Source organism: Balaenoptera ricei, chromosome 7 (genome assembly GCF_028023285.1).
Source record: "Balaenoptera ricei isolate mBalRic1 chromosome 7, mBalRic1.hap2, whole genome shotgun sequence".
NCBI lineage: Eukaryota > Metazoa > Chordata > Mammalia > Artiodactyla > Balaenopteridae > Balaenoptera > Balaenoptera ricei.
This window is the reverse complement of record NC_082645.1, coordinates 83,164,883-83,190,687: the sequence shown is the minus strand read 5'-3', so window position 1 is coordinate 83,190,687 and position 25,805 is coordinate 83,164,883. Positions and strand designations below refer to the sequence as shown.

At 41.0% G+C, this 25,805-nt stretch overlaps 1 protein-coding gene across 5 annotated transcripts in view; it reads left to right on the top strand.

The window, feature by feature from the left end:
• Positions 1 to 25,805, top strand: part of ANKRD44 (ankyrin repeat domain 44) — a 329,006-nt gene that overhangs the window by 276,449 nt on the left and 26,752 nt on the right. For all 5 annotated transcript variants that reach the window (XM_059928405.1, XM_059928407.1, XM_059928406.1 and 2 more), the window contains exons 18-20: positions 12,396 to 12,467; positions 20,784 to 20,985; positions 24,957 to 25,044. In XM_059928405.1, the coding sequence (XP_059784388.1) occupies positions 12,396 to 12,467; positions 20,784 to 20,985; positions 24,957 to 25,044 (362 nt within the window). The remainder of the gene's footprint in view (positions 1 to 12,395; positions 12,468 to 20,783; positions 20,986 to 24,956; positions 25,045 to 25,805) is intronic.

Sequence of the window (25,805 nt, the reverse complement as noted above, 5' to 3'; positions counted from 1 at the left end):
AGACACTTGAAGAGCGGAGGGGAGCCCATGATTCCTCAGTCTCAGAGGCTGAGAAGGGTTCATTGGAAATTCAGTGGGACTGATTTTCTGATCGTGGGACAGCATAGCTCTGTCTGCCCTGTATCTGCACAAGTTTCTTTGGAAGGAGAGGAAGGCACCTTTTCAAGTTCTCTCAGTGTTCCCATGGAGAGTCCGTTGTGGAACGACATTGACGGGGGAGATTGTTATAGGCATTTCCAAAGGATATTAAGACTTTTGAGGTCTTGTATTAAGATTGGAGCCGGTGGGTGGTGTCAAAGTATACTTCTCAAAAAATTTAAAATGAGACTCTCATAAAAGGAGAAAAAGAACATGTGTTAAAGATTTTTTTAAAAATATCATTAAGTAATGATGGAACCACTAAGATGCTAAAGTTTATTCAAGGAGCATTTGAGGAACAGAGCATTTATAGAGACTTTAATAAAATAATATTAGAGTAAGATTGCTAGGTAAGATACAAAACTTGTTACCATCCAAAACAGCAATAGGATATAATTTCTAGAGTTATCTTTTCTACTACACAGAAATAATGCATATTTCTGCAGGAAACAGATCTACAAGTTAACATGTAACTTCACAGAGACTGAGCCCTTAATTAACATTTTACTAAAAATTAATCCTTGGGTGGACCTGTTAAAACAATGCCTCAGTTTGATTCTTAAAAGGACATGGGGGCTTCCCTGGTGGCGCAGTTGCAGAGAATCTGCCTGCCAATGCAGGGGACACGGGTTCGAGCCCTGGTCTGGGAAGATCCCACATGCCGCGGAGCAACTAGGCCCGTGAGCCACAACTACTGAGCCTGCGCGTCTGGAGCCTGTGCTCCGCAACAAGAAAGGCCGCGATAGTGAGAGGCCCGTGTACCGCGATGAAGAGTGGCCCCCGCTTGCCGCAACTAGAGAAAGCCCTCGCACAGAAACGAAGACCCAACACAGCCATAAATAAATAAATAAATAAATTTTTTTTAAAAAAAAGGACATGGAATTATCCTCTTTGCCTTATTTACAAGTTTTGGATCATTTTTCTGAACACTAGGGAATCTTGTCTAGTACCTCTTGATATTTATCCCTCTATTCTTTTTCCTTAAACTCATGTTACCCACGTGTGATTGTGGTTGATTAGCACAGACTTTTTGCTTTTATCTTCCTCCTCTGTGCCCCTTTACTCACACACACATATCCCAGCATCACCACAACACAGATGTAATGCCAGGATCCAAAAGAGAAGAGTCAGGTGGCTCTGACTGAATACACCAATTGAATTGAATATACCAATGTGTTGAACTCACTGCTGATATAGAAGGGTGAACTTAACTTTTGAATTATTCTGCAAAATTCAGGAGGTTGTAGGCATGGTCTAGGCTAATTCCTTTACTATGAATATCAAGGGAATAGGCCAAGTTTTTTGTTGTACAGAAAGTTCCTTGCAGTAATTATTGTTAGATCCAAGAGGGCTTGCCATACTCACTATCACATCCCTAGTGGATATATTAAGGGTACCCCCAGGGCATACTTTGCTGGTATCAGCAACCTAGGCACACACTTTATCTGAGATTCCTGCTTCTGGAATTTGCTGGTGACTGCAGCCTATTCCCTCAGAGATTTTCTTAAGGACCCTTTTCAGCTATCTCTCTTTTCTATCCTGTCTCAAAGACATCAACATTCCTTCCCTCTTTTGGCTCACTGCCCACACAAAAGAATGAAACCAAATTCGGTTATAGAAAACTATGGAACCAAAGAGAATAATTTCTTTATTATGGTGAATTTTACCTTCTGATTCTGTTTAACCCAGATATAGTCATTTCATATTTTTATCCTGCTTAGGAACAAGTGAATTTAGGAATTCTGAGCATTAATTAAATCATTTAAATCCAAAGCTGCCATGGAACCTCGAAAATAATAGGGAGCACTTTGATGATTTTTTTCACATTTGGGATAGCTTCTGCAGCGATTCTTTGCAACTCCTTCAGTGGGTTAAAACCCTTGTTCTCTCCAGAATCAGTTTTGGCTTCAACCTTGGATAAGTCCTTGTGTTTTCAGGAACCATGGTTATCTTTTCCCTAAAGAGAGTGACATTTCTTATGAGTTAATTTTAATGCTCTTCCTTATCTAGAATGCTCACTCATGGCAAGATGAAAAGAATTCTACTGTTTCATTATTTCAAAAACATTATCTGGCTTTCTCTGGACTGATTTAGGTATTTACAACCAGAAAATGTGTTTCGAATTCTTTTACTAGTATCTTACCTTCTTCATAGTATTGGTACATCGATTGTATCAAAATTTAATTTGATATTAGTCTTCTTTACTTCCTTATGACCGAAGGCCAGAGGGTCACCTCAAGATGAGTTCTACCACTACCTGGCAACAGCAAACTGACATCTTGGTTTAGAAAGACACACTTAGCCTAGAGCATTTTTCAGTTACAAGACCATGTTCTATGAAAGGTCAGGTTTGTTTGTTTATTTGTTTTGCTGGTTGGTCGATTTATTAAATGTAGCAATGAATATGGTATTCACATTGTTTTTCTAAAGGGAAAAATCCATCCAAAATATAAGATCCCAGTAATGTTTTTGATAGTTCTGCAGTGTCAAGGCAGCAAATGTGTTATCACCCTGTAATTAATTCCACTAGTGCTCTCTCATTCACTTATCAGATTTAAATTAAATTCAACAAACATTATTGAATACCTCCTACAAGATATAGGTAGTCCCTTCCCCTAAGGAATTTGCAATTTAATGGCCATGAAGGAATGTACTCAACCAATAGTAATACTAGCCAGAATGGTGTTATTGATTTAATAAAGATATACCAGTCATGGTCATGAAAACATTGACCCCCCCCCACCTAAATTTTGACTGGATAGGTTGCAAAAGGGACCTTGAAATCATCTGACTCAACCATCTCACTTTTAAATATAAATTTATGTTATTCTTTATTAGAGTAATCTATATTTGTTGTAGAAAGTTGAGAATATGTAGAAAAGTGGAAAGAAATCAAACACCCAAAGTCCCTCCACTACAAAGCAGTTATTATTAACTCTTTTGGTATATTTCCTTCCAGTCTCCTTCTCACATATTTTATTTTTTACATACATGAGATAATATTTAATATGCAATTTTATGCATTGATTATTTTTCCATAAAATATTCTGACATGATCCTTTCCCAGTGCTATTAAAAACTCTTGGTAAACATTTTTTAAGCTAAATAATGTTCAGCTATTGGATCAGTCATAACTTAGACATTCTTCTATTTAGGTTGTTTATACTGTTTCACTATTGGATGGCTTTGAGCTTAAAACTTTCTCAGGATAGAGTTTGAAGTAGGTTTATGGGTCAAAGTACATGAACATTTTTAAGGCTCTTGCAAGATAGTTTTTGAACACCACGCATTTTGTACCTTGCGTTTGCCTTTATCTTCACAGCAGGTTTCATTAGCCTTCCTTACACATACTACAGGCTCTTCTGCCTTTTAATTGGCAAGGAAATCACCAGGAACTGAATATACACTGGAGGGAGGAGATAAGCAGAGTTACCAAAACCAGCTCCCGAGAAGAGTTGGAAACTTAATCTAGCTAAGCTTCTAGTAGTGCCCTCCTAACAAATGTGTTATCTCCTTTTGAAGTTGCATAGACCTTGACTTACACAAGTATAGAAAGTTAATGGTTCCTTACTTATGGAATTGAGTGGAGAAGGCAGAAATTAGATTAGATTCATGCATTTCTAGGAACCACTGAGTTTCCGGTCATTGTTGTTAATAACAATTTCAAGCAACACGGCTTTCTCTAATAGCTGTGAAGGGGTGTGAGCAGAATCATGAGAAACAGTCACTGCTGTTACTGATGTGCCATCATGAGGGAGCTAGTTTATTTTGGGCTAGGCTCAAAGGCCTGGGGTCCACTGAGGTCCAGTATGGCCTGAAACATTATATTAAGCCTGAGACTGGAAGACCTGTGGGATCCCCCGAGCTCTATCCTGTGCCCCTGGGAGCCTCTGAATGGAGCGTTGACATAGGCTGGGTGGTCTGAAACTTCTGCAGACTCAGCCCCCTCTTCTGGCCTGAGCCAGAGTCAGGTCACAGCACAGTGGACTCAGGATTGGCCTTGAGGTTGCCTAAACAGCATCTCATTCTCAAGCACAGACAAGTGGAATGTGAAATGGAATTTCTGACAGAGGTGCCAACTTTCCAGGGACCTTGGTCTGCTTCCAGCCCTTTGACTTGAAGACTCATAAATGTCCTCACTGCTAAAAGATAAATAAATCCATTTTTAAAACTTTCCTCAGAGCATCTCCTTGACATGGTCCCCATGGATATTTTCTATTGGTTTTCTAACTCCTCTTCTCCCTCCTCACCTGTGGAAACTAGTTATGTAGTCCAAGTCTAACCAGCACCGACAAGAGCAAGGGTTACCTCACAGACCCACTGTCTACACCTTTCTGTTTTTATATTCCGAGCCATACTTGGTTTCTGCTTTCTTAAATAGCACATTTAGAAACTGGTTTAGTTCAGCTGAAGGTCTCTTGAAATCCCTGAATTTTTTCCTGCCATATTTTCAAATAACTAGTGATAAGCTATACTACTTACAAAGCTTGGGTTTCCAGCTAAAGTGTAATATTTGTGTGTTTCCTTGCAATTTTGGATTAGATCACTGTTTTGTTAACCCAGCGGCCAGTTGGCTTATGGTCAAGTTCATATTTATTCTTGATTTTGTTATCACAGATTCACTTTTTAGAGAAAGAGGCTTAAACTTGGCCTTCTATTACCTCTGCTGTTTTAAAATCCAAGACGTTGAGGTGTTCTTTGTGTGAGTCCTCCGGTCCCGTGGAAATGCCTTCCAAATTCAGAAAATGTCCTACGAATTGTTATAATCTTAAATACAATCGTTTTCTCAGGCCCCCCAAAGTTATAGAGCATCCCAGCCACCCCCCACCCCGAGTTCACGTTTTACAAATAAGATGGTTGAAAAGCCTGCTTGCTCTCATCTTAGCTTTTTTCTCTCAATTCCTACTTCAGATGCCCATCTTTACTTGTCAGTGGGGGGTTGGGAGTAGCTTGAATCTCAGACCTTCTGGTGTTTTCAGCCAAGAGAGTCTTGGCAAATGCAAGGTGGTAGGAGGACGCGGTGGGAGAAGAGGTGGAGGTCAAGCGGTGCTAGATTCTCCATACAAGCTTCATAAATGATTGATCAATTGAGAAAAGAAGCAATTCTGGGATTTTGGAGATAACAAGGAATAAGATTAAGTAGTCCAGATAAAGGCTTTATTAAAGCAGCCATTTTAATAGATTTTTTAGGCAGAGGACCAAGTCGATCCTTGGAATGAGTGCAAATTTTTTATTGAGCCAGTAGAAAGTGATGGTGACATATTGGACATGTACGTTGGATTTATGAGTGTAATTCAACGTGAAAACTAGCATGTGAATGCATGGGTTGTGTAAATGTTACGTATAAAATTATATTCTTTGATTTATAACTACAAGCTTTATGTGCAGAACTCATTGCCTTTTTATGATGCTGCTTGTTTGGCATGTATTCTTAGCTGTAACTGTGTTTCAAAAGAGCCATTCTATTTCGGATTTTGACAAGGTAGGTTGCGGGTGATCTCTGTAGAGCAATGTTATTTTCCAGTAATATTGCAGACCACAGGCTGAAGTACGAGTTTGTATAATGAGTCATGGTAGGAGCTCTCTGTCTCCTTCCGGCCCCCATATTCTTCCCCTGAGTCGTTTATGCAGAGTCGAGTCTCTGAGCAATGCTGTGTATCTGCATCATCCCTTGGACTCGATATGTTTAGAATCAATTTTAAATTAGAAAGAAAATTCTAAACATAAACGTCAGTTTTGAATGACTTGGAAATTGCTTTTCTCCCCACTTTTTTCACATTGCCTTCTTAACTAACAAAGAAGAATCGCTAAAGGAAGAGGCATATTAGAGGAGCTAGATTCCAATTAAGGTCCCCTGTGACTGCTGTGTAACTAAAATGACTACTTACCACTCCTAGGAAACAAAGAGGAAAATCTCAAAGATCAAAGGGAATTGTTGAAGTTAGAGACATAAAAAGACCCACATACTTTAAAAACACACACACACATGCACACACACACACAAAATCTCTTCTTGTCTCCTACCCTCATCCCTGTTGGATTTTATTTTTTTAATGTCAGGAAAAAGTTTCAGCTTATCAGTTGATAGGAAGACATTGTTTTGTGGGGTGAATAACATGGGTTTTGAATTAGACCTGGTTCAATTTCCTCATCTGTATTTTCCAGGCTGTGTGAACTTGAGCAAGTTACTTAATGGATTACTTGAGGATAGATTGAGGTGATCCATGGAATGCTCAGGTCATAGTAAATGCTTAATAACTTTCGGTTGTCATCCGTGAGAATCTTCATCATTATCACTTATCACCACCACCGCCTTCATATCATGGTCATCACGGCCTCCACCGCCTCCAGTCACCATCACCATCACCATCACCATCACCATCATCACCATCACCATCATCACCACCATCACCATCACCATCACCATCATCACCATCACCATCACCATCACCATCACCATCACCATCACCATCACCTCCTCACTCTCCTGGTTTTCCTCCTACCTCTCTGTACCCTCCCCTCCTCACAACCCCTTTTGCAGACTGTCTTCCTCTTCCAAACCCTAAATACTGGGATTCCTGAGGTTTACGTCCTCTCTCACTACACATTCTCCCTGGCAGCCTCATCCACAGTGGGGGCTTCCTGTCTCAGCCATTGCTGATGACTCCCAAATCCATTAATCCAGCCGAGGTCGCTCTTCTAAGCTTCAAACATTATATCCATCTGTCCACTGGACACCTCCCCTTAAATGTCCCAGCGGCACTTCAGACTAAAGCTCAACACAATTTCCCTCCCCTGACCTTGTGCCTTCTCTTTGTTTCTTATCTTAAAGAAGGCATCACAATTCACCCTGTTACCAAAGCAAGAAAATTGGGTGTCATCCTTGACTCTACACTTTTCCCTTCCTCCGCTGTTCAATCGATGAATGATGTCTGTTACACCTTCTAGGCTCTCAGGTTCATGTGGGTAGCGACCATTTTAGAACTGGAAATCTCAGTGCCTAGCACAGTACTCAATAACTATTGAATGAATGAATAAAGGAGTGAATGAATGTCCTGAATATCCCCACTTCCTTCCATTTCCTCTGCCTCTTCTGTAGTATAGGCCACCGTCCGTTCTCAACAACTTAATAATTCATAATTTAGAAATCCCATAGTTGAAATATCGTAACTGATCTCCCTGCTTCTAGGGTTGTGGTCCCCACCCCCAGCACCACTGCAGTTCATTTTCCACACGGCACAGAGAGATTTTCATGAAACCCAAGAATCTGATTGTGATCATGCCTCTTCCCAGCTGAAAGCACTGCAATGACTCTCACTAATTATCCTGATTTGATGTCCTGGCTTACAGCTGTTATCCCGGCCCAATTGTCAATCTCATAAATGTCCTGAATTGGGCGATAATGATATGATCACCCTATACCTAATCTCTTGTCTGCTTACGTTTCCAGCCTAATTGCTCCTCATTCTTTCCTTACCCCTACATGCTATCTAGTCTTATTAAACTTAAAGCTTTTTGTATTTGTTGTGTTCTCACATGCTCTTCCTTCTGCCTAGAAATTCCCTTCTCTCTTTGCCTCGCAGATTCCTACCATCCGGGTCTCAGGCTAAACCTTCCTTTACAGAAGCGTCTTCTCTGACCCCCAGGGTTATGTCAGGTACCTCTTCCTTCATGTTCCCATAGCATCTTGCATCCTAGCTCTTGCCTCACTGTTTTCACTACCTGTTAATTTCTGTGGTTCCGCACTAGCCTCTAAGTTCTCTCAGGTCAGTGACCACATCTGTTCGCTGCACAGTTGAATCCTGGTGCCTAACCCAGGCTCCCCGACAGAGATGACATTCAGCAAACGTGTAGTGAATGAAGTAAAAATCCCATGCTATTAGAATGATCAAAGTACACGTGTGGAAAAATCTTCCACGATAAATCTTCTGGGAATATGCCTAATTTTTGACTGTAAACAGTACATTTGTCTTCTTGCCTCTGTTCATCGTGTTTGTGATAACGGTGGAAATGATTCTGTGTTCCTTTGATTAAAAGTTCATTCTAGGACAGGATTGGGAGTTGGTACGCACGGTCAATTCCAGGAACTCTTGCAGGTGATAATGTTGCAAAACAAAGCAAAGAACAGCTGTTTTCTAGCCTTTTCAAGCAGTTGAAGCTACTTTTATTTCAACTATGTATGGCAGATGGTTTTAAAGTTATTTGTTCTGAAGTTAAAGTTAAATTTGCTCTAATTATTCTAATGTATCCTAGATTGCTTAAGTTCCAAATTCTATTCTCACACTAATAAAAACAAACATAAAATGTCTCATACTTCCATATAATTATTTGTATTGTATTATTTGAAAACTTAAAATTGTGTGCTTTTAGATGGTAAATTTTACACTGTTATTTGATCTACCAGAGAATGCAAACATTTTGTTTCACATGCATTGACTAGAAAGGAGTTCTGGACCTATCTAGGGGTCTGTGTACATCATTCTATTAAGTGAAAAGGAAGGTTAATGGCTTTTATTCCAAACAGAAATAGCTTTAGTGTTTTTATTACAAAAACAATACACATTCATGGCCAAAAAAAAATCAGGAAAGATAAAGAAGAAAATAAAAATCATCTGTACTCCCACTTTTAGGTTACTGTGTTAAACATTTTAGGGTATATATTTCTCATCTTTTTTTCTGTATGTGTAGTCATATCAATACAGTTTTTTAAATGGAAATGGTATCATTCCACACATATGGCTTTAAAATGTGTTTTTCCACTTGACAAGTTTGGGACTTTCCGGGAGAAAAAAATGGGTAAAGAGCATGTTAGGAAGTTTTGCTTCCTAGCGTATTGAGTGGTGTAACTTCCCTTTTGCCATCGCCATTAAGAAAACTTAAATAATCTGTATTACTTTTTGAATCAGTCAGGGTTCATCTGAAGGAAACAGAAGCCATGCTAGCTGTTTTAAGCAGAAAAAGATTTGATTTTTTAAAAATAGGTGTTTATAATATTGTTGGGAGGTCTAGAAGAGGGCGCCCTAGGCTGATCCTCCAGAAATAAACCTAAACTGCACTTGGACTGCCAGGGTGCCTGCCCCTTCCTCAGGATCAGGGAGATGGGGAATCAGAAAGGACCCTGGGGCTTCCCTGGTGGCGCAGTGGTTGAGAATCTGCCTGCCAATGCAGGGGACACGGGTTCGAGCCCTGGTCTGGGAGGATCCCACATGCCGCGGAGCAACTAGGCCCGTGAGCCACAACTACTGAGCCTGCGCGTCTGGAGCCTGTGCTCCGCAACAAGAGAGGCCGCGATAGTGAGAGGCCCGCGCACCGCGATGAAGAGTGAGAGGTCCACGCACTGCGATGAAGAGTGGCTCCCGCTCGCTGCAACTAGAGAAAGCCCTCGCACAGAAACGAAGACCCAACACAACCAAATAAATAAATAAATAAATATATTAAAAAAAAAAAAAAAAAGAAAGTACCCTGGAACGGCTGCTCCATAGACACATCAGCCCAGCTGGCGTACGGGGACGGACTTGTCACTGCCACTGCTATTGGCCCTAGAGCCACACAGCATCTGCTGAATCCACACTGCCAAAAACGGATGCCTGTATCCCTGTCTTGCTTCTCTGCCCTCACAAAGATAGTAGCCTGTACACAGGAAGCTAAAAGACAAGCTAAAGTCTCCATGACTCTGCTTACCATCAGAAATCAGAGATGCCCTCCGCTCACTTCTGTCTCTAAAATTTCAGACTGCATCTAATTGGCAGAACCTAAATCACATCTGAAACCCTAGTTCAAGAGAGTCTAGGAAATGTAGTTTGGATATGTCTAGTCTCTGCTGTATAGGGCAGCCCAATCCCATCAGTCAGGAGGCTGGAGTGGACATTGAATACTGCCATAGTCACCACACATCAAGGCTTTGGGTGTTGGGTTTTTGTCCCTTTTGGATGCATCACTATACAAAGAAGAACTTAACAGCAACATAAAGAGGGAGAGTTTATCAGAAGTGGTGATATATACCACTACAATTTATTTACTCCATCCCTATTGCTATTTATTCATTTTCTGTTGTTTGGGTTTTTTTCCCATATAAACAGTGTCTTGATAAACTGCTCTTAGCAGAGTCACTAATAGCCTCCATGTTCCTAAACCCAATGGGCAATTTCTCAGGCCCCATTTTACTTGACCTGTCAGGACTTTTGACATGGCTATGCTTTCTCCCCTTGAAACTCTTTCTTCACTTGGTTTCGGAACCTCCCGCTCTCCTGATGTTCTTTCTAGCTCACCTGCTCGTTCTGCATCTCCTTGCTGGTTCCTTCTCATCTCTCTAGCTCTTAATGTTGGGTGCCCAGGATCCAGTCTCCCTTCTCTGTTTACTCCCTGGCTCATCTCATCCAGCCTTATGGCTTTCAATACCCTGAAGTCCACACCCGTGTATCCTACAGCTGCCGATTAACATGTACTTTTGATGCTTTAAAAACATCTCAAACCTAACATTTCCAAAATCGAACTTCTGCTTTTTCCCACTACATATATTCCACTCACTCCTCCATTTCAGTTCGTGGAACCTCCATCTTTCAGTTTGCTTACAACAAAATCCTGAGGGTCGTCCTTTACTTCTCTCTCTCACATTCACATTCAATCCATCAGCAAATCCTGTTGATTCTGCCTCCAAAAATATCCACAGTCCAACACTTTTCTCCATCCCCACTTGCTCCCTGCGGGTCCAAGCCACTGTTATTTCTCTCTTGGACTTTTGCCCCAGCTCTTCAGTGGTCTCTGTGCCCTCCCTAGAGTCTAAAAGTTAGAACATGTCACCTCTCTGCTCAGAGCACTCCAGTGAAATTCTATCTCACTCAGGATAGAAGTCACAGACTCTTTACAACAACCCAGAAGGCACCTTATGATACTGCCACCCACACTGCCACCATCTTTCTGATTTCCTTTCCATCATTCTCATCCTTGCCCACCTTGCTCCAGTCTCACTGATGATCTTAGGCATCTCTGTCCCTAAAGGACTCGGCAATTGCTGGCCCCTCTGCTTGGAATGCTCTTCCCCCAGACATCCACAAGGCCCTCTCTTCACCCCCAGATGTTGTTCAGCCATCACCTGCTCAATAAGGCCTTTCCTGATCTCTGTATTTAAAGTTGCAAACAGACCTCTCCTCCAGCCTTCCGAACCCTCCTTCTCGGTTTTATCTTTCTCCATCGCACACCTACGGCTTTCTAATTAATTATATAACTTCTTTCTTCTATTGCCTGCCCTGCCCCCTGTGAAAAAATTGATTTTTAAATATATTTTAAATTATTGAGTCAGTGCATGGAACAGTATCTGGGCACATTGGTAGTCATTCATCAAGTGTTTGTTGAATGAATATATTTCTTTATACATGTGTCATTGTGCACTTGTCTAATTATTTAGTGGGGATTAATTCCTAGGGTCAAAGATATGCACAAAATTGCCCGGAAAGGTTTTAACAATTTGTTCTCCCAACAAGAGTCAATGAAATGTCTTTTTCCTGATACCCTCACCAACATCATACCCTAGTCACACTATCCGTTCCATTCCTTGAGCTCACCGTGTTCATCCCTACTTGATGCATTTGCACTGACTCCTTCCTGCTCCCAGAATGCTCTCCTGCCACATTTTGACTTGATTTCACTCTTCTTCTTATTCAGGTCTCACTTGAACTGTCATCTCCTTGGAGAGGCCTCCCCCGGCCATCAGCTGTAGAGTAACTTCCCAGTCACTCCATATCACATCACCCTAATTTACTTTCATTACAGCATATTTCTCTACCAGATATTTTCTTATGTGTATGTTGTTTATTTGTTTGTCTGTGCTTTCCCGCTCTAGAATGTAAGCTCCGTGAGAACAAGAGCTTCCTAAGTCTTTTGCAACGCTATCTCCATAAATGTGTGTTTGATAATGGAATAGACCCTGGGTGTTGTAATTTTCTCGCTGTGACGATCTGCTGGGTGGGAAGTGGATTTAACATGAATTATTTGCCTAGATTGGTGAAGCTGAGCAACTTTTCAAGTATGAAAGCTTCCTTTTGAATAACAAATGCTAAGATGACCTAGAAGTTGAAATATTCAGTTAGCATATTTGTTTTAGATATGCTATATCAGATTTCTTATGTTTCTGAGAAGTTGCATGATTTCTTAAGTTTCTGAAGCCTCCTTTCTCATTTATGTCAACATTTGTATCCATAAAGTAGGATTCCTTCTGCAAATTGCACTCACGTACTGTTGTTTTCTTTGTGTCTCCACAGCTTTTGGAAAGAACCAACAGTGTTTTTGAAGAGTCAGATGCCGGTGCTACCAAGAGTCCGCTCCACTTAGCTGTAAGTGAGATGCTGTGGGCAGCTTCCCCTGTTACAAAAAGAACCTCAGCGTTCCTAAAACTAGGCTGCTCTTAAAAGGAAAGCATAGCAATGCATAATAACTCATAATGGAAACAGTACATGGGTAAAGGCTCAGGCTGCGGTGAGAAAGCATGTCTCAAATTCCAATCCCAGCTTCCTGGTGACCTTAGACACATTACTTACCCTGTCTGAGCCTCGATTTCCCCATCTGTGAAATGAGGATACAGGAAAAGAGACAACGTGCATGAAGCCGTATCACGGTGCCCTTAATAATGATTGTTATAAATTTTAAGTCTCTAAATTATTATTATCTAGTAGTTAAATCGGTAAACTGAGGAAATGTTTTATTTTGGTTTTAGAGATTTAAGTATAGACAACAAGTATTGAACTTACAGATAATCGAATGCCACAGTTAAAAACTTGAGATATTTAAATACAGACTTGTGAGAGCAAGATGAAAATATGCATAATTGCAACTCTGCTGCTTCTGCCTGGGCTTGGAATCGGGGTCTCAGAGGAGGTATCAGGCGCTGATTCTTGTACTGGGTGAGATCTGGGAGGGAGGGGAGCAGGAGTTATTCTGTCACCAGTAAAGCTTCCTTTCCACATCCCAATCATTGAAGAGAAATGCAATAGCTCAGAGTGAGGATCCCCAAACTCTCTCTGAGGGTGACCGAGCTGGGAAGTTCACTACCACTCTACTTCAGTTAAGGTCTTGCTAACCGTTGATAATCAGCAGCTGTTCCCTAGGAGCCTCTCAGACTGGCAACAGCCAGCTCACCTACGCAGGGCTCTGCTGAGCTGTGAGGCCTCGGTCCAGGGCCATCAAGAAGGTGTTTGGATGCACCCAGAGGCTGGATGCTGGGAAGAGTAGGATGCTGGGTCTCTGTGTTTAATGATTATGACATTTCACTCAGTACCACGCACACATAAGCACTTATTCAGTTTCCTTCTGATGAAAAATTGAGATGGAGATTTTGGAGAGCAGAGAGGAGTGTTTTATTGATGGCATACATAAGCAGTCAGGCAAGGTAAGAAGGGATGAGGCCATCCCATAAGGATTGGGATGAACCGATCACACTCACGGAGCCCTCCCTTCTTTGCCAGTCTCCCCACATACTCACCAGCACACCTGATAACATCCCACTCACCACCCTCTGCCACATCTACCAACGCAGGGACTATACACACAGACACACGCACACACTGAGTCCAGTGAAATCAGGCTAAAATGTCCATTCGTCTTTCTTCCAGACATGGGCCTAGAGTAGAAAAGGTGGATGGAGAGTAGGATATTTACATGTATAAAATTTCATACCAGTCGGCTCTTAGTACAGGTTGCTCTACAGGTTGACCCTAGAATCTCTGCCCAGCCATCTGCTGTGCCTGGAGAAGTTACCCCAAAGCTGGGAGAGGCCTATTGGAAAGGTTATCTCAGGTAGAATTCTCATGCCCTATGAAGGTGGGGTTGATTGCTTTGCTAAGCCTGCTGGTAATATGAGAAGAGACTTTCCTAGCTTCCAAAAAATTCTATCATCTCTCATTCTTTTTTTTTTTTTTCTTTCAAAAATTATTGTTGAGTGCTTACTGGGTGCCAGGTACTCTGCTAAGCGTTGTGGGTTCCCAGTCCTGTAAAGACAGGGTGGTGCAATATCATCGGAGAGAGTTGGGCTTTGGTAGTTCTACACCTAGGGGATCCTAGCCACCAGTCTTCTCATTAGCAACTCGCCTGGACATGGTTTTTCCATCTGTAGATTAAAAGGAGTGAGTTAGTTAAGGATCCCCAAACCCTTTCCAATTTGTTAATTTATTTAATTGTTTTTTGTATGATCTTGGCCAAGTACCTAACCTCTTGTGTCTCAGTTTTCCCACTCATAATACGGGGAGAGTAGCAGTACCTCTGTCATAGGGCCACTGGGGGGATGACCTGGGTTAATGCATGTAAAGCAGTTAGAACACCACCTGGCACTATCATCCTCGCTATTAGTAACATCAGTATCATTCTTTCCTTTGACATATACTGACTGTGCGTGTACCAAACACTGTTTCGGGAGCTGGAGAGATGGCAACAAACAAAACCCAGCCACTGTCCTTGTAGAGTGTGCAGTCTAGGAGAGACAATAGACAAGTAAATACACAACATGGCAGGTGGTCAGAAGTGCTGCTGCAAATGGGAACAGTGAGACAGAGAGCATCGACGTGCAGTCTGGGCGCTGTTTCCCACAACATAGCATCTCACGTTTGACCAGGGATGCGACAAGCTAACCATTTGGTCTCTGACAGAAGAATGCTCTGGGCAGAAGTGCAGAGTCCCTGGGGTGAGAGCACACTTGGCATGTTCTCAGAGCAGCAAGGCCACCATGGCTGGAGCACAGTGATGCGGGGAGGGTGGTAGGCGTCCGAGTGTCGTAGAGGGGGCAGGGAGGCGGGGGAGGGCCACAGACTCCAGGGGGAGCTTTGACTTTTTCACTGAGCAAAAGAGGAAACCATTTGGAGGGTTTTGAGGAGACAGATGATGTGATATGACTTTTATCTTAGAAGGATCACTTTAACGTCTGCATTGAGTTTAAACTGTCAGGGAACAAAGCAGAAACTAGACAACCAGGCAAGCGATGATGGTGATAACTTTGACCAGGGTGATCGCAGTGGGTCAATTCTAAAACTATTTTATTTTTTCCCTCTAAAAGCTAATACTTTTTAAAGAAATTATTATTTGCTCCAAGAACCCCGCAAGTATGCCCATCGCCCTCCCCAGGGCCCTCTGTAGCAATTAACTTGATTAAAACCCAAGGGACATTATTTCTTCCGTGGAAGATTCTACAGTGAAAGAGAACCAGATGCCCCCAAACCTTGACTACCCCAAGAAACCTGGCTGGCCTTGAGTTACTATTTCCTGGCTGAATGATTCAAGTCTCCAGGGTTATCTGCCCAGTGAATTTCATAAGCATTTCATCCACTTGAAAAAAATTAAATCAAGAAACAAGGCTATGCAAATGAAAGGCTCCAGCTGTCAAGATTTCCAGATGGACCCATTGTTTCATGGATTCTGTTGAGATCCCAAATTCTTTCTTCTTGCTGCCCTCAGTTCCAATCTAAAAAGTTCAAAGAAATTAATTATGTTTAAGAAGTATTTAAGTTACTTAATGAGATTTTTTTAAAGTCTTTTGTAAAACAAATTTGAAATGTTTGATTGCCACCTCTAGTGAAGGCTTAAACTGGGTTGTCTATTGAAAGCCAAAATACTACATGCTTTTTGAACCAGCATATTTGCTCTTTTGTGTGATTACTTCTTCCTGGAGATATTTTAGAAATTATTTGTGGAATTACCCACTAAACACCTGATTTAGGATGGGAATAGAAAGAAAAATAAGACAATGTTCATCATGCACTGCTGATATGAGAAAGGTCTTCTTTCCTGACTACCTGAGTCTCTTTCAGAGAGTTTAAAGCTTTATTGTATACTTTCTTATAGACTCTAAGAACCACATAACTGCCTAAAGACAGAATCATGCATTTAACCACAGAATAGAATTCCATATTATGTGGTAGTTTGTTTCTAGGGTTAAGCCCTAAAGTGTGAAGGTAAGTGAAAATTCTTGTATTATCAAATTTACCTTTATTATTTCCATTAAATTGCCCTGGAAGTATAGTATATATAGTGTTATGTCTTCAACTCCATATTGTAATGCTTTTGGATACTAAAATTCAAGAGCTGCAGGCTTGACTAATGGAAGAAACAAAGGGAATTCTATATATAAATCTGGCCTTTCAACCATCCTGTCTTTGAATTTTTAAGTGCCTGATATAGAAGAAAGTATGGATTGGAATTCTGAAGGTTTCCTTCAGCAGGGTTCACTCCATTTTATTTTAATGTTAAGCCTCTTTAACTTTAACACATGCAAATAGGTTTATTTTTTGTTGTGAGAATTAAAGGAGAAACTGCAGGGGTCTTTTACAGGAGTTAAGTTCTTAAGTCAGCGCCTAAGCTAAGTGCCCTTTGATGTGACTCTGCTGTCCTGAACAGTGCTGATCCCTCTACATCGCCTTCCTTCCTGAATATTTCTTTTTGCCCTGGGTTTTCTCTTTATTAAAATCTGAATATGTGAGCCATGGTGCTTTGTAGATATGCATGCAGTTTATAGGTTGCCAATTCTATTTTCCTAGGCTAAGTCAAATTGACAGAAATTGTAAATGTTTACTATCTTTGTCATCATAGTAACTGCCACTGAAGGAATGAGCATTTGCAAATAGCATCTAGAACCGTCTGTTATCTACATGGACTCATTTCCCTTTGATGTAAAGTCAGGATTTCTACATAAGCTGAATCAGTCACTACCATTACCATTTAAAATTAGAAGAGGTGTTATGCAGAAATAAGCCACAGACTCAAGCCCAGAGTCAAGTGAGATAGACTGACTTATACCCTGATGTAGATGCTCCTGTTGCCACAGCCCTTTATAGGAGGATAGGTGCTCCCAAGTTGGCTTAAAATCACCAATGACGAGTTGATGATGGCCGAAACTAGGTGATGGGTATTTGGGAATTTATGCCACTATCCTCTATTCTTTATATAAATTTGAAACTTCCTGTAATAAAAAGTTAAAGAAGCATATATCTTATGGTCTTGTTGTATCCTCTCCATAGTAGGAGCTCGTGAGAAGCCCACAGCTCGGGCTCTGGGATCTGACTGGTCTGCCTTTGAATTCCGGCTCCACCACATAAGGCTGAGGGCTGAGTAACATCTCAGCCTTTCTGTGTCCTTGTTGGTGAGATGGGAATAACAACAGCATCCAAACCATGGGTTGTCGTAATAATTAAATAAGGTGCTACGTGTCCAGTCCTGCCTGACACACAGCAAGTACTCAGTGAAATTAACTATTGCTTCAGAAGTTAGGTTAGACTAAAGGCTTTCCATCCTAGGTTTCTGATTCAATATTTGTTATTAAGCTCTCTGAGCCATTACACATAGGCACGAAAGTATTTTGCTTGAAAGTCAGTTAAATGGAATTACTGGGAAAAATTATAAGACACTGCCTAAAAACATAGATTCTGGTGGTCACAGATTGTGGGTTTCAAACCTGACTTTGTCACTTACTAGCTTAAGTGATCTTGGGTGAATTAATTAACATTGCTTGTTTTGTTTTTTTCATCTATAAAAAGGATGTTTGCAAAGATTAGAGCTCAACACAGTGCCCTCAATAAATAGTTGCTATTTTTAAAATATATTCTTATCACTAATATTAATAAATTATAATAGCAGTCATTATATTCATTCATTTATTCCTCAAATAATTGTTGAGTGTCTACTCTGTGCTGTGCACGAGTCTAGAATACAGCAATGAGCAATACACATAAAGTACCTTCTGTCCTAGATAACAAACAAATCAATAGATATGTAACAGATATCAAGTGATAATAAATGCTATAAAGCTAAAATAAAGCAGGATAAGTGGGGTGGAGAGTATCCGACATGTTGAGGAGAAGGGTAGTGGGCTACTTTATATGGGCCTGAGAAGCCACCAGATAAGGGGACAGTTGAAGCAGAATTACTGAAAAAGCCCTGTGGCTCTTTGCGGGAAGGGCTTTCCAGGCAGGGGAAACAGAAAGGACAGATGCAATGGCCCAGAGGAGGACATGCATGACTTAATCATAGGGGGTGCAGAGGGGAGGCTAGAGTGGTTGGAACAGAGTGACTGAGGGGCTATGCTGATTGACAGGGTCGAGGGAGGCCAAATCCTAAGGGCCTGAATGGTCATGAGAAGTTTGGGATTTTATTATCAGTGAGGGAATTATCAATGAGTTTTCATCAAGGAGTGCTATATCCAACTTGAGTTTTAAAAGATTTCATCCTGTGGCTGTTCAGTAACAGTTTGCAGGAGGGCAAGGATGGAAAGGGAAGCTTTTGCCATAATCCTGGCCACAGAGGATGTGGTATAGTGAGAGCTGGATAGATTCTGGATATATTTTAAAGAAAGAGTAGAGATGATTATGGCTTGGAAGCAGAGATGATTGTGGCATTGAGGGCTGCTACTAGTCACCCAACACCTGTGTGTGAATTACAACAGGGATATGGATAGATATTTCCTGCCGGATGCCCGAGAACCTGATGACACCTCTGTGTGGTTAGCAAAAGTGTCCCTTCCTCTCAGCAGACACATCCCTGTACCAGGGCATGGCAAGGCAGTGGGAAGGGGTGGGGAAGCTACTTGTCAGCACCCCCTTGCCCCAGTGTCCCAGAGCCCTTGTGCAGGGCCACAACCCTGGGCTTAAGAGGGAAGACGAAGAGGATGCCAAAATATTGGGCCTGAGCAACTAGAACAAAATTGCCATTTACTGAGATGCAGCAAATTTTAGGAGGGAAATTAAGAACTCAGTTTGGGACATGTTAAGCTTGAGATGCATATTAGGTATTCAAGTGGAAATTTCAGTAGACAGTTGAATATATATGTCTTGCAAAGTAAAAGAAGTAGTTAGAACTGGGATATAAATTTGGGATTCATCAGCATATGAGTTATTATACTACATATATATGTTTAATATGTAGCATAATGATCATAATCATTCACAAAAATAATATAATGAGAAAGTTTTAAAAACAGTTCCTATCAGCATCTTAAATCTTGTGGGTCCTTTTAATCTAGTTTTTGTTATTGTTGTGGTTGACATGTACTTGGGAAAAACATTCAAATGGTTTTTTAAAAGATAAGGTGAAATGAGTCCACATGTTCATTACTTTACCTCCCATTTCTAGAGGTAACCACTGTTAACAGTTTCCTTTGTATCCTTCTAAAATTTTCAATGAATACAGAAATATACATAGATACAGATATGTGTATATCTGGATATATTTGCTTTTTATAAAATTGTTATATGTACTATTTTCAACTTTCTTTTACAATTTTTGATAGATTTTTGTCAAATCACCCTCCACAAATGTCACACCAATATATACTCCCACCACCAGAGCGTAGATTGCTTTTTTTTCACCAGGTCTTATCTAATACTGGACATGCCCAAACTTAATCATTGCCATTTGGTAGTTGAAAAATAGTACCCTAAAAATTTACATGGTTTTTTTTCGTATATGTATTGACCTTTTATATTTCTTTTTCTGTGAGCTGACTTTTCATGTCCTTTACACATTTTCCTAGTTTTTAAAATAGTTTGTATAAGTTCTTTGTGTATTAAGGAAATTAGTCCTTTGTCTGTGCTAAGCCGTTTTTCAAATAAATTGTGCCTTGAGTAATTGCTGCAGTAGAAAAACAGAAAGTGCAGGAGACATAAGAGGAAACTTTGGCTGCTGACGACACTGGGGACAGGCTTTTCCTCTGTCTCCTTCTTTACTTCCCTCCACCAAATTCCCACCCCCACCGTATCCTTATCTGTTTTCTTTCTTTTATTTCAATGTCCTTGGCCTTATATGTGCATATACATTTTTTTTTTTTTTTTTTTTTTACCTTATAGACTTAGTAAAAATTACCTTTCGGGCTTTTAGTTTTGTGTTTTAGTATGAAGCCTCCTAACTTTAATGCAGCATAAGACTTCACAATAGGTCTGAACTTGGCACTGATGTATGGAATATACTTCCATAATTGGTTTTATGTTTTCATTATAATCAGTGGAGGAAACAGAGGAGAGAAGAGGAAGCATCAACTATGTATAAGACACGATGCAAATCCTGTGCGATTTTATCTCTTCTCGTCTTCTCTGGAAGGCAGCTTTTATTGCTCTCTTTTATAGATGAGGAAACAAAGTCTAAGTGAAATTAAGAAACTCACCTAGGATCACGAGGTTGAAATTTAAAATGTTGGACTGTGGCAGAAGGTCACTATGCCTCTGTTGAATTACAAAGTCCACAGTGTTTTTAGTGGTTTTTTCCCTCGAGGTTTAACAGAAAAGTCTCCTGAAAAAATATTCTGATTGTGTTAATAGGTTTAGGACTGAACTGGCAGATGAAAAAATATATTAATTCATTCAGCTATTAGTCTGCATTAGATTATTAGATCAATAGATATAAATATAAGAATACATTGATACATTTAGTACCTTTGGAATAAATTATTTGACAAAAGAGAAAGAACATGAAGAAATGCATATGTAACTGTGAGGTCTGTGCGTTATAATTTTTCCATCTAACTCTGGTTTTGCCTGTGTTTCAATAATTATTCCAAGCATCTTTCTGATGTGCTCTTTGGAGTGGTCTCCATGCGTGATCTGAGAGCCTTAGCCCCTCACGTGGATTGTTGTGGGATTTAAGGTGAGCAGGCATTTGAGTGGTTGGTTTCTCCTTTGCAGGCCTACAATGGGCACCACCAGGCCTTGGAAGTCCTTCTGCAGTCGCTGGTGGACCTGGACATCAGGGATGAGAAAGGCCGCACTGCTCTGGATCTGGCTGCCTTTAAGGGACACACAGAATGTGTGGAAGCACTTATCAATCAGGGTGCGTCCATCTTTGTGAAAGACAATGTAACCAAAAGAACCCCACTTCATGCCTCAGGTAGGTCTTGTCAAGAGTCTGGTTACCCTAGTTTTGTGGCCCACTTATAAGTTCAAGTAAAAGGATGGCAGCATTTTCTTTCATCCCAATTGTTAAAATATCTATTTTCTTTCTACATCAAACATGCCTACACTCTTCCAAAATGCTTTTGGCTTACTATCCACTTGGTGACAACTGGTATTCTATGGCCAGAGAGCCTCTGGCCTTCTTCTTTAAAGACAATTTTTTTTTAGAGCAGTTTTAGGTTCACAGGAAAATTGAAAAGAAGGTACAGAGATTTTCCACATACCCCCTGTCTCCCACATGTGCATAGCCTCCCCCATTATCAACATCCCTCACCAGAATGGAACATTTATTACAATGGATGAACCTACATTGACACACCATAATCATCCAAAGTCCATAGTTTACATTAGGGTCCACTCTCAGTGTTGTACATTCTATGAATTTGGACAAATGTATAATGGCATGTATCCATCATTCTGCCCTAAAAATCCTCTGTGCTGCATCTGGCCTTCTCCTTAACTCCAAAGAGAACCTTTGGCCAATGGCAGTCACAAAACTTTCTGAAAAAAGGGCAAGGTGTAGTGTGATCTGCAGATAAATTACATAGAATAAAATCACACAGCATTTCGAAGCACAAAATTAATGATATTTCACAGCTACTTCATAAAAGGAGTTGTCATACAGCAGTCTACTCAGTACGTTATTGTGCAGCCCAAATGGTACTTCTTCACTTTTGCTCTGATTCTTGATGCATCAGGTGTAAAAATAGGGACTCTTAAAAAGTGCATGTATTTTTCAAGAAGTAAGTAATTTGCCTTTTCTGGGACTTTTCTTCAACATACATAAAATAAAACTGTGTCCGGACACTTCTAGACATATACACAGATGTAAAGGTAATGTGGAAGAGTTTCTAGCTCAGCTAAGGCATAATTTCCTTTGGACTCAGGAATTCAATGATAATGGCCTTTGATCAGGAAAGCAGGTATCATCTTATAAAGAGAAATAACCATGAAATAATGGATGTATTGAGGAAGAAAAGGAGTGAAAGCAGTTTTCGAAAGACTTTATGATTCTTGTACTTGGGAAAATGTTCTTGGAATGTTAGATTTTGTGGAAGTATTGCCATCCACATCCCTGAATTTCCAAACCACTGAAGAAAAACAATATGGAGATTGAAAAACACGGTGTTGCCTAATTATCTGGAAATGATTGTTCCTGGAAAAAACTTTGGCAATGGTTGGTATGGTTAAATTATAAATTCTTATTTCCCAAAATCACATTTAGTCTTTTTGGTATTTTTGTTATTTATAAGTATTATTATAAAGTTTGGTATTCTAGGCTTTCTTGGTGTTATCTTAAAGTTTACATTTAGTTCTCCTTTTTAAATAGTAGTTGCCTATTATGAAGGCAAGCATTGTGCTTCAGTTACCATGTACTTCCTGACAATTACAAAGGGCCTATTTTGATTGTGGAAAATCACCCTTGTGAACAGGTAAACAATGAAGAATAATCATTGTCACTCATTTGCCGCTGTGATATTGGTTGCGGTCCAATGGAGCCCCCTAGTGGTCAAGAGGACTCACTCCTTTTGGGTTTCCCTCGTGTCATTCATTAAAAAGATGCAGGCTGTCATTTGACTCTGTTCTCCACAAAATGTCTGCTGTGCAGAAGCTTTAGCCTGTGCTTTGAGAATCTGCTTCTCCAGAATCTTTTCCAGCTCATTTGAGATGCCAATTTTTTTGTTTCAAATCCTGAGAGTACAGTGAGGAGGAGGAGCCAGGATGGATTTTAGAGGGTTTGGCACAGATAGTTGTAATGACAGTTGTGGTCTTTGAGCAGCCTGAGAAATGGCTGTCACTCATAGTCAGGGAGAGGCTGAGCTAGTCTGAAACAAAGCTGGACTTGGCAGTGCACAGCTAAAGGAGATGGTAGCATCTTTTTGTTGGAAGGCAACTGCGGAAAAACATAGTTTGTGGGAAGCCAACGAGAATCCTAGGGTAGCTACACTTTTACGATAAGGGGGAATTATATTTACTGAGGGCTATTAGCTAAGTTCAAAAAGCTACTGTACACGGCCTCACCTCCCACCCCCTCACCGCCCCCCCCAAAAGAAGACACACTACTGAAGAAATTGGTTTGCTCTCCAGCATAATGAATGAGTGATACAAACTTAGATGATTTTTCCCCCCTTCTTCTGTTTAGGCAAAAATCAAAATCCTTGGAACCATTATGATTATGAGTGTTTAAAGAATATCAAATTGCTATAGAAAGAGGAATCAATCAAAATATGCTGTACCTCCATTTCATGAGCATTATAAAATACCACCACCTGTAGTATTTAGCTATCAGTCCTCTGCTAATTATTTACTTTTGAGCATACATTAAACCCCTTGCATATTTCACCATTGGTAACAGATTTAATGTAATTTTTAAAACAAAAAGCAAAACAACAGCAACAACAATATTTCCACTAAATTTCCTCCTGAGGTACATAAATGGGATGTTGCTGAGCATTAGCTGAATGCAGTGTCTACAAAATGTGGGTATTATTCCTGTAGTTAAATTGAGTGGTGTCGATGAATGTGAGCTAATTCTAATACGTATTGTCCCTGAAAAATGTGTCTTTGTTAAATTAACCTTCTCTCGTGACTGGCATGCAATAAAAAGGGCTGTAAAACGCAGCTCTTAGAAGAGCCTCTATCAACCTAACATAGCTGCATCTATTCCCTTCTCTCTCCACATCCATAACGAGGTTAATGCAATGTATTTTATGGTATTCTCATTGTTCAGAGAGGAGAGAAGGTCACGTTTGGAATTTTAAACATATTTGTTCGCGTCCTACTCCCTGAATGGAAAGCCATGTCTTTTGTAAGGCTGTGGGTTCCATTCAACAAGCTGGAGGAAAGTACCTTACCTCAGGGATTGTCGTCCCCGGAGGTTTGCTTCCGGGCCCTGGGGCACCGCAGCTCCTAAAAGAAGCATCTTGCCTGGTGCTTGCCCTGCCCTGTGTGGGCTCTGCCCTGGCCGGTCAAGGCCAACCCAAGGTTGGGGCCACACTTCCTGCCCATTGCCAGTCCCTACCCAGGCAGCTGGGTGAGGAGGGGCAGGGTGACAGCCTGCTGCACCCCAGTCAGAGCTTGGAAGGGAGAAGGGGACAGAGGAGACGGGGTGGGGGGTGGGGGTTGGGGGGGGGGAGGCCGCCGGGAGAAGGCAGAGAAATGAAGGCTTTGATTTGAGGAACTCAGATGGAGGCGTCCTCCAGCTACTGGGGGGTCCATCTGTGAGTCTCCTGGGAGTGCCAGTCAATCAATGAGCAGTGAGCCAATGGCTCGTGTACACCTTGCCGGCTTGAGGTTTTGCTTTAAGTCACCACTAATCAGTTGGAGCAGAATAACTGCATCAACGTCTACCTCAGAATGTAAAATGATGGGGAAAAGAGGTAAGATCTGTTCCCGTCTCCCTTCTTTCCCTCCTCTGCTCCCCTCCCCGCTCCTCTTCCCTTCTGCCCCTCCTCTCATTCGCTTGCTCTCCTCTCCCTCCTCCTCTGCCTTCTCCTCCCCCTTCGACCTGCTTTTTAAAAAGGGCTGGAGGCAGGCTAGACACAGGATGATTATACAGAATTGAGAGGCTCTCTTAGAGGAACAGAAAGGATAACTGGAAAGTGGAGAGAGATGATCAGTCCCATAGGAGGAGATAAGAAAGGATGTCCTGTTTAAGGAAAAAAGCCTCTATACAGCAACCAGGAAAAAAAGTTAGTTGAGGACCAAAGTGCCCTATAGGAAGAAAGGGGAAGATGGGTTGGTAACATACACATTGTGTGCTTTGCCCAGCAGCTGGCACGACCTGGAAACCTGGAGATGTCTGTTAGCAACAATTGAAAACCACCCATTTGAAGTCCAAATAAATTTCACTTTGGAGGGATATGTGTGGTCTGTTAAAAGAATGCCCATTATTTTCTTTTTCAGTAATTAATGGTCACACACTGTGTTTGCGGCTATTACTAGAAATTGCAGACAACCCAGAAGTGGTTGACGTGAAAGATGCCAAAGGACAGTAAGTGTTCATGCGCTTGGGGTTGACATTTCAAATCACTGCAGGTGACTGGTTAATTTGTTAAATAGCTAGGAGGGCCGACTGCTGAATTCTAGGTTGGGGGTATATATTGGGGTGAAATTCATGGACGAGGGTCCTAGAATAATGCAGTGGCTTTGCACTGGAGTGTATATCCAAGAAAAATGTGTGTGTGTGTATATCTTGATGAAAAACAGCCAACTTTTTAATGTCCGTAGCCATGTGCTCTGGCCTTTTTAAAATATTCCCTCCTTTGTTCTTTCTATCCATTTTTACCCTCTTCTGAAGCTGCTACAGTATCATTTTTTAAATTAATAATGGAATAGGACAGACCTCAAGAAGTTATCTCCACTGTAAAAATCCTTCATATTTTTATCCTTCCCGAGTTTGTTTTTCCCGAGTATTTTCCATCTGTTAGCCCGTTCTCCCACCCAGTCTTCTCTTACAAATAGGAAAGGCAGAGCAATAAAGCACTAGTGACTCACCCCAGATATATGAGTTCATGTCGAAGCCAAAGCTGGAACCTCACCTCCTGGATCCCAGCACTTGGATCTTTCCTCTCTGGGCTTGTCTGACTTTTCTTTAAGGCAATGAAGCTTTGTTCAAATAAAATCTTGAGCCAAAGTCCGACATAGAAAACCATGAAGGTAGAGCTGCTCTGATAGAAGCAAGAGCATTTCTTACATATACACACTCCTTACTCACTTGATATTTGGTCAGTGCTACATAGTTCTGAAAATGAT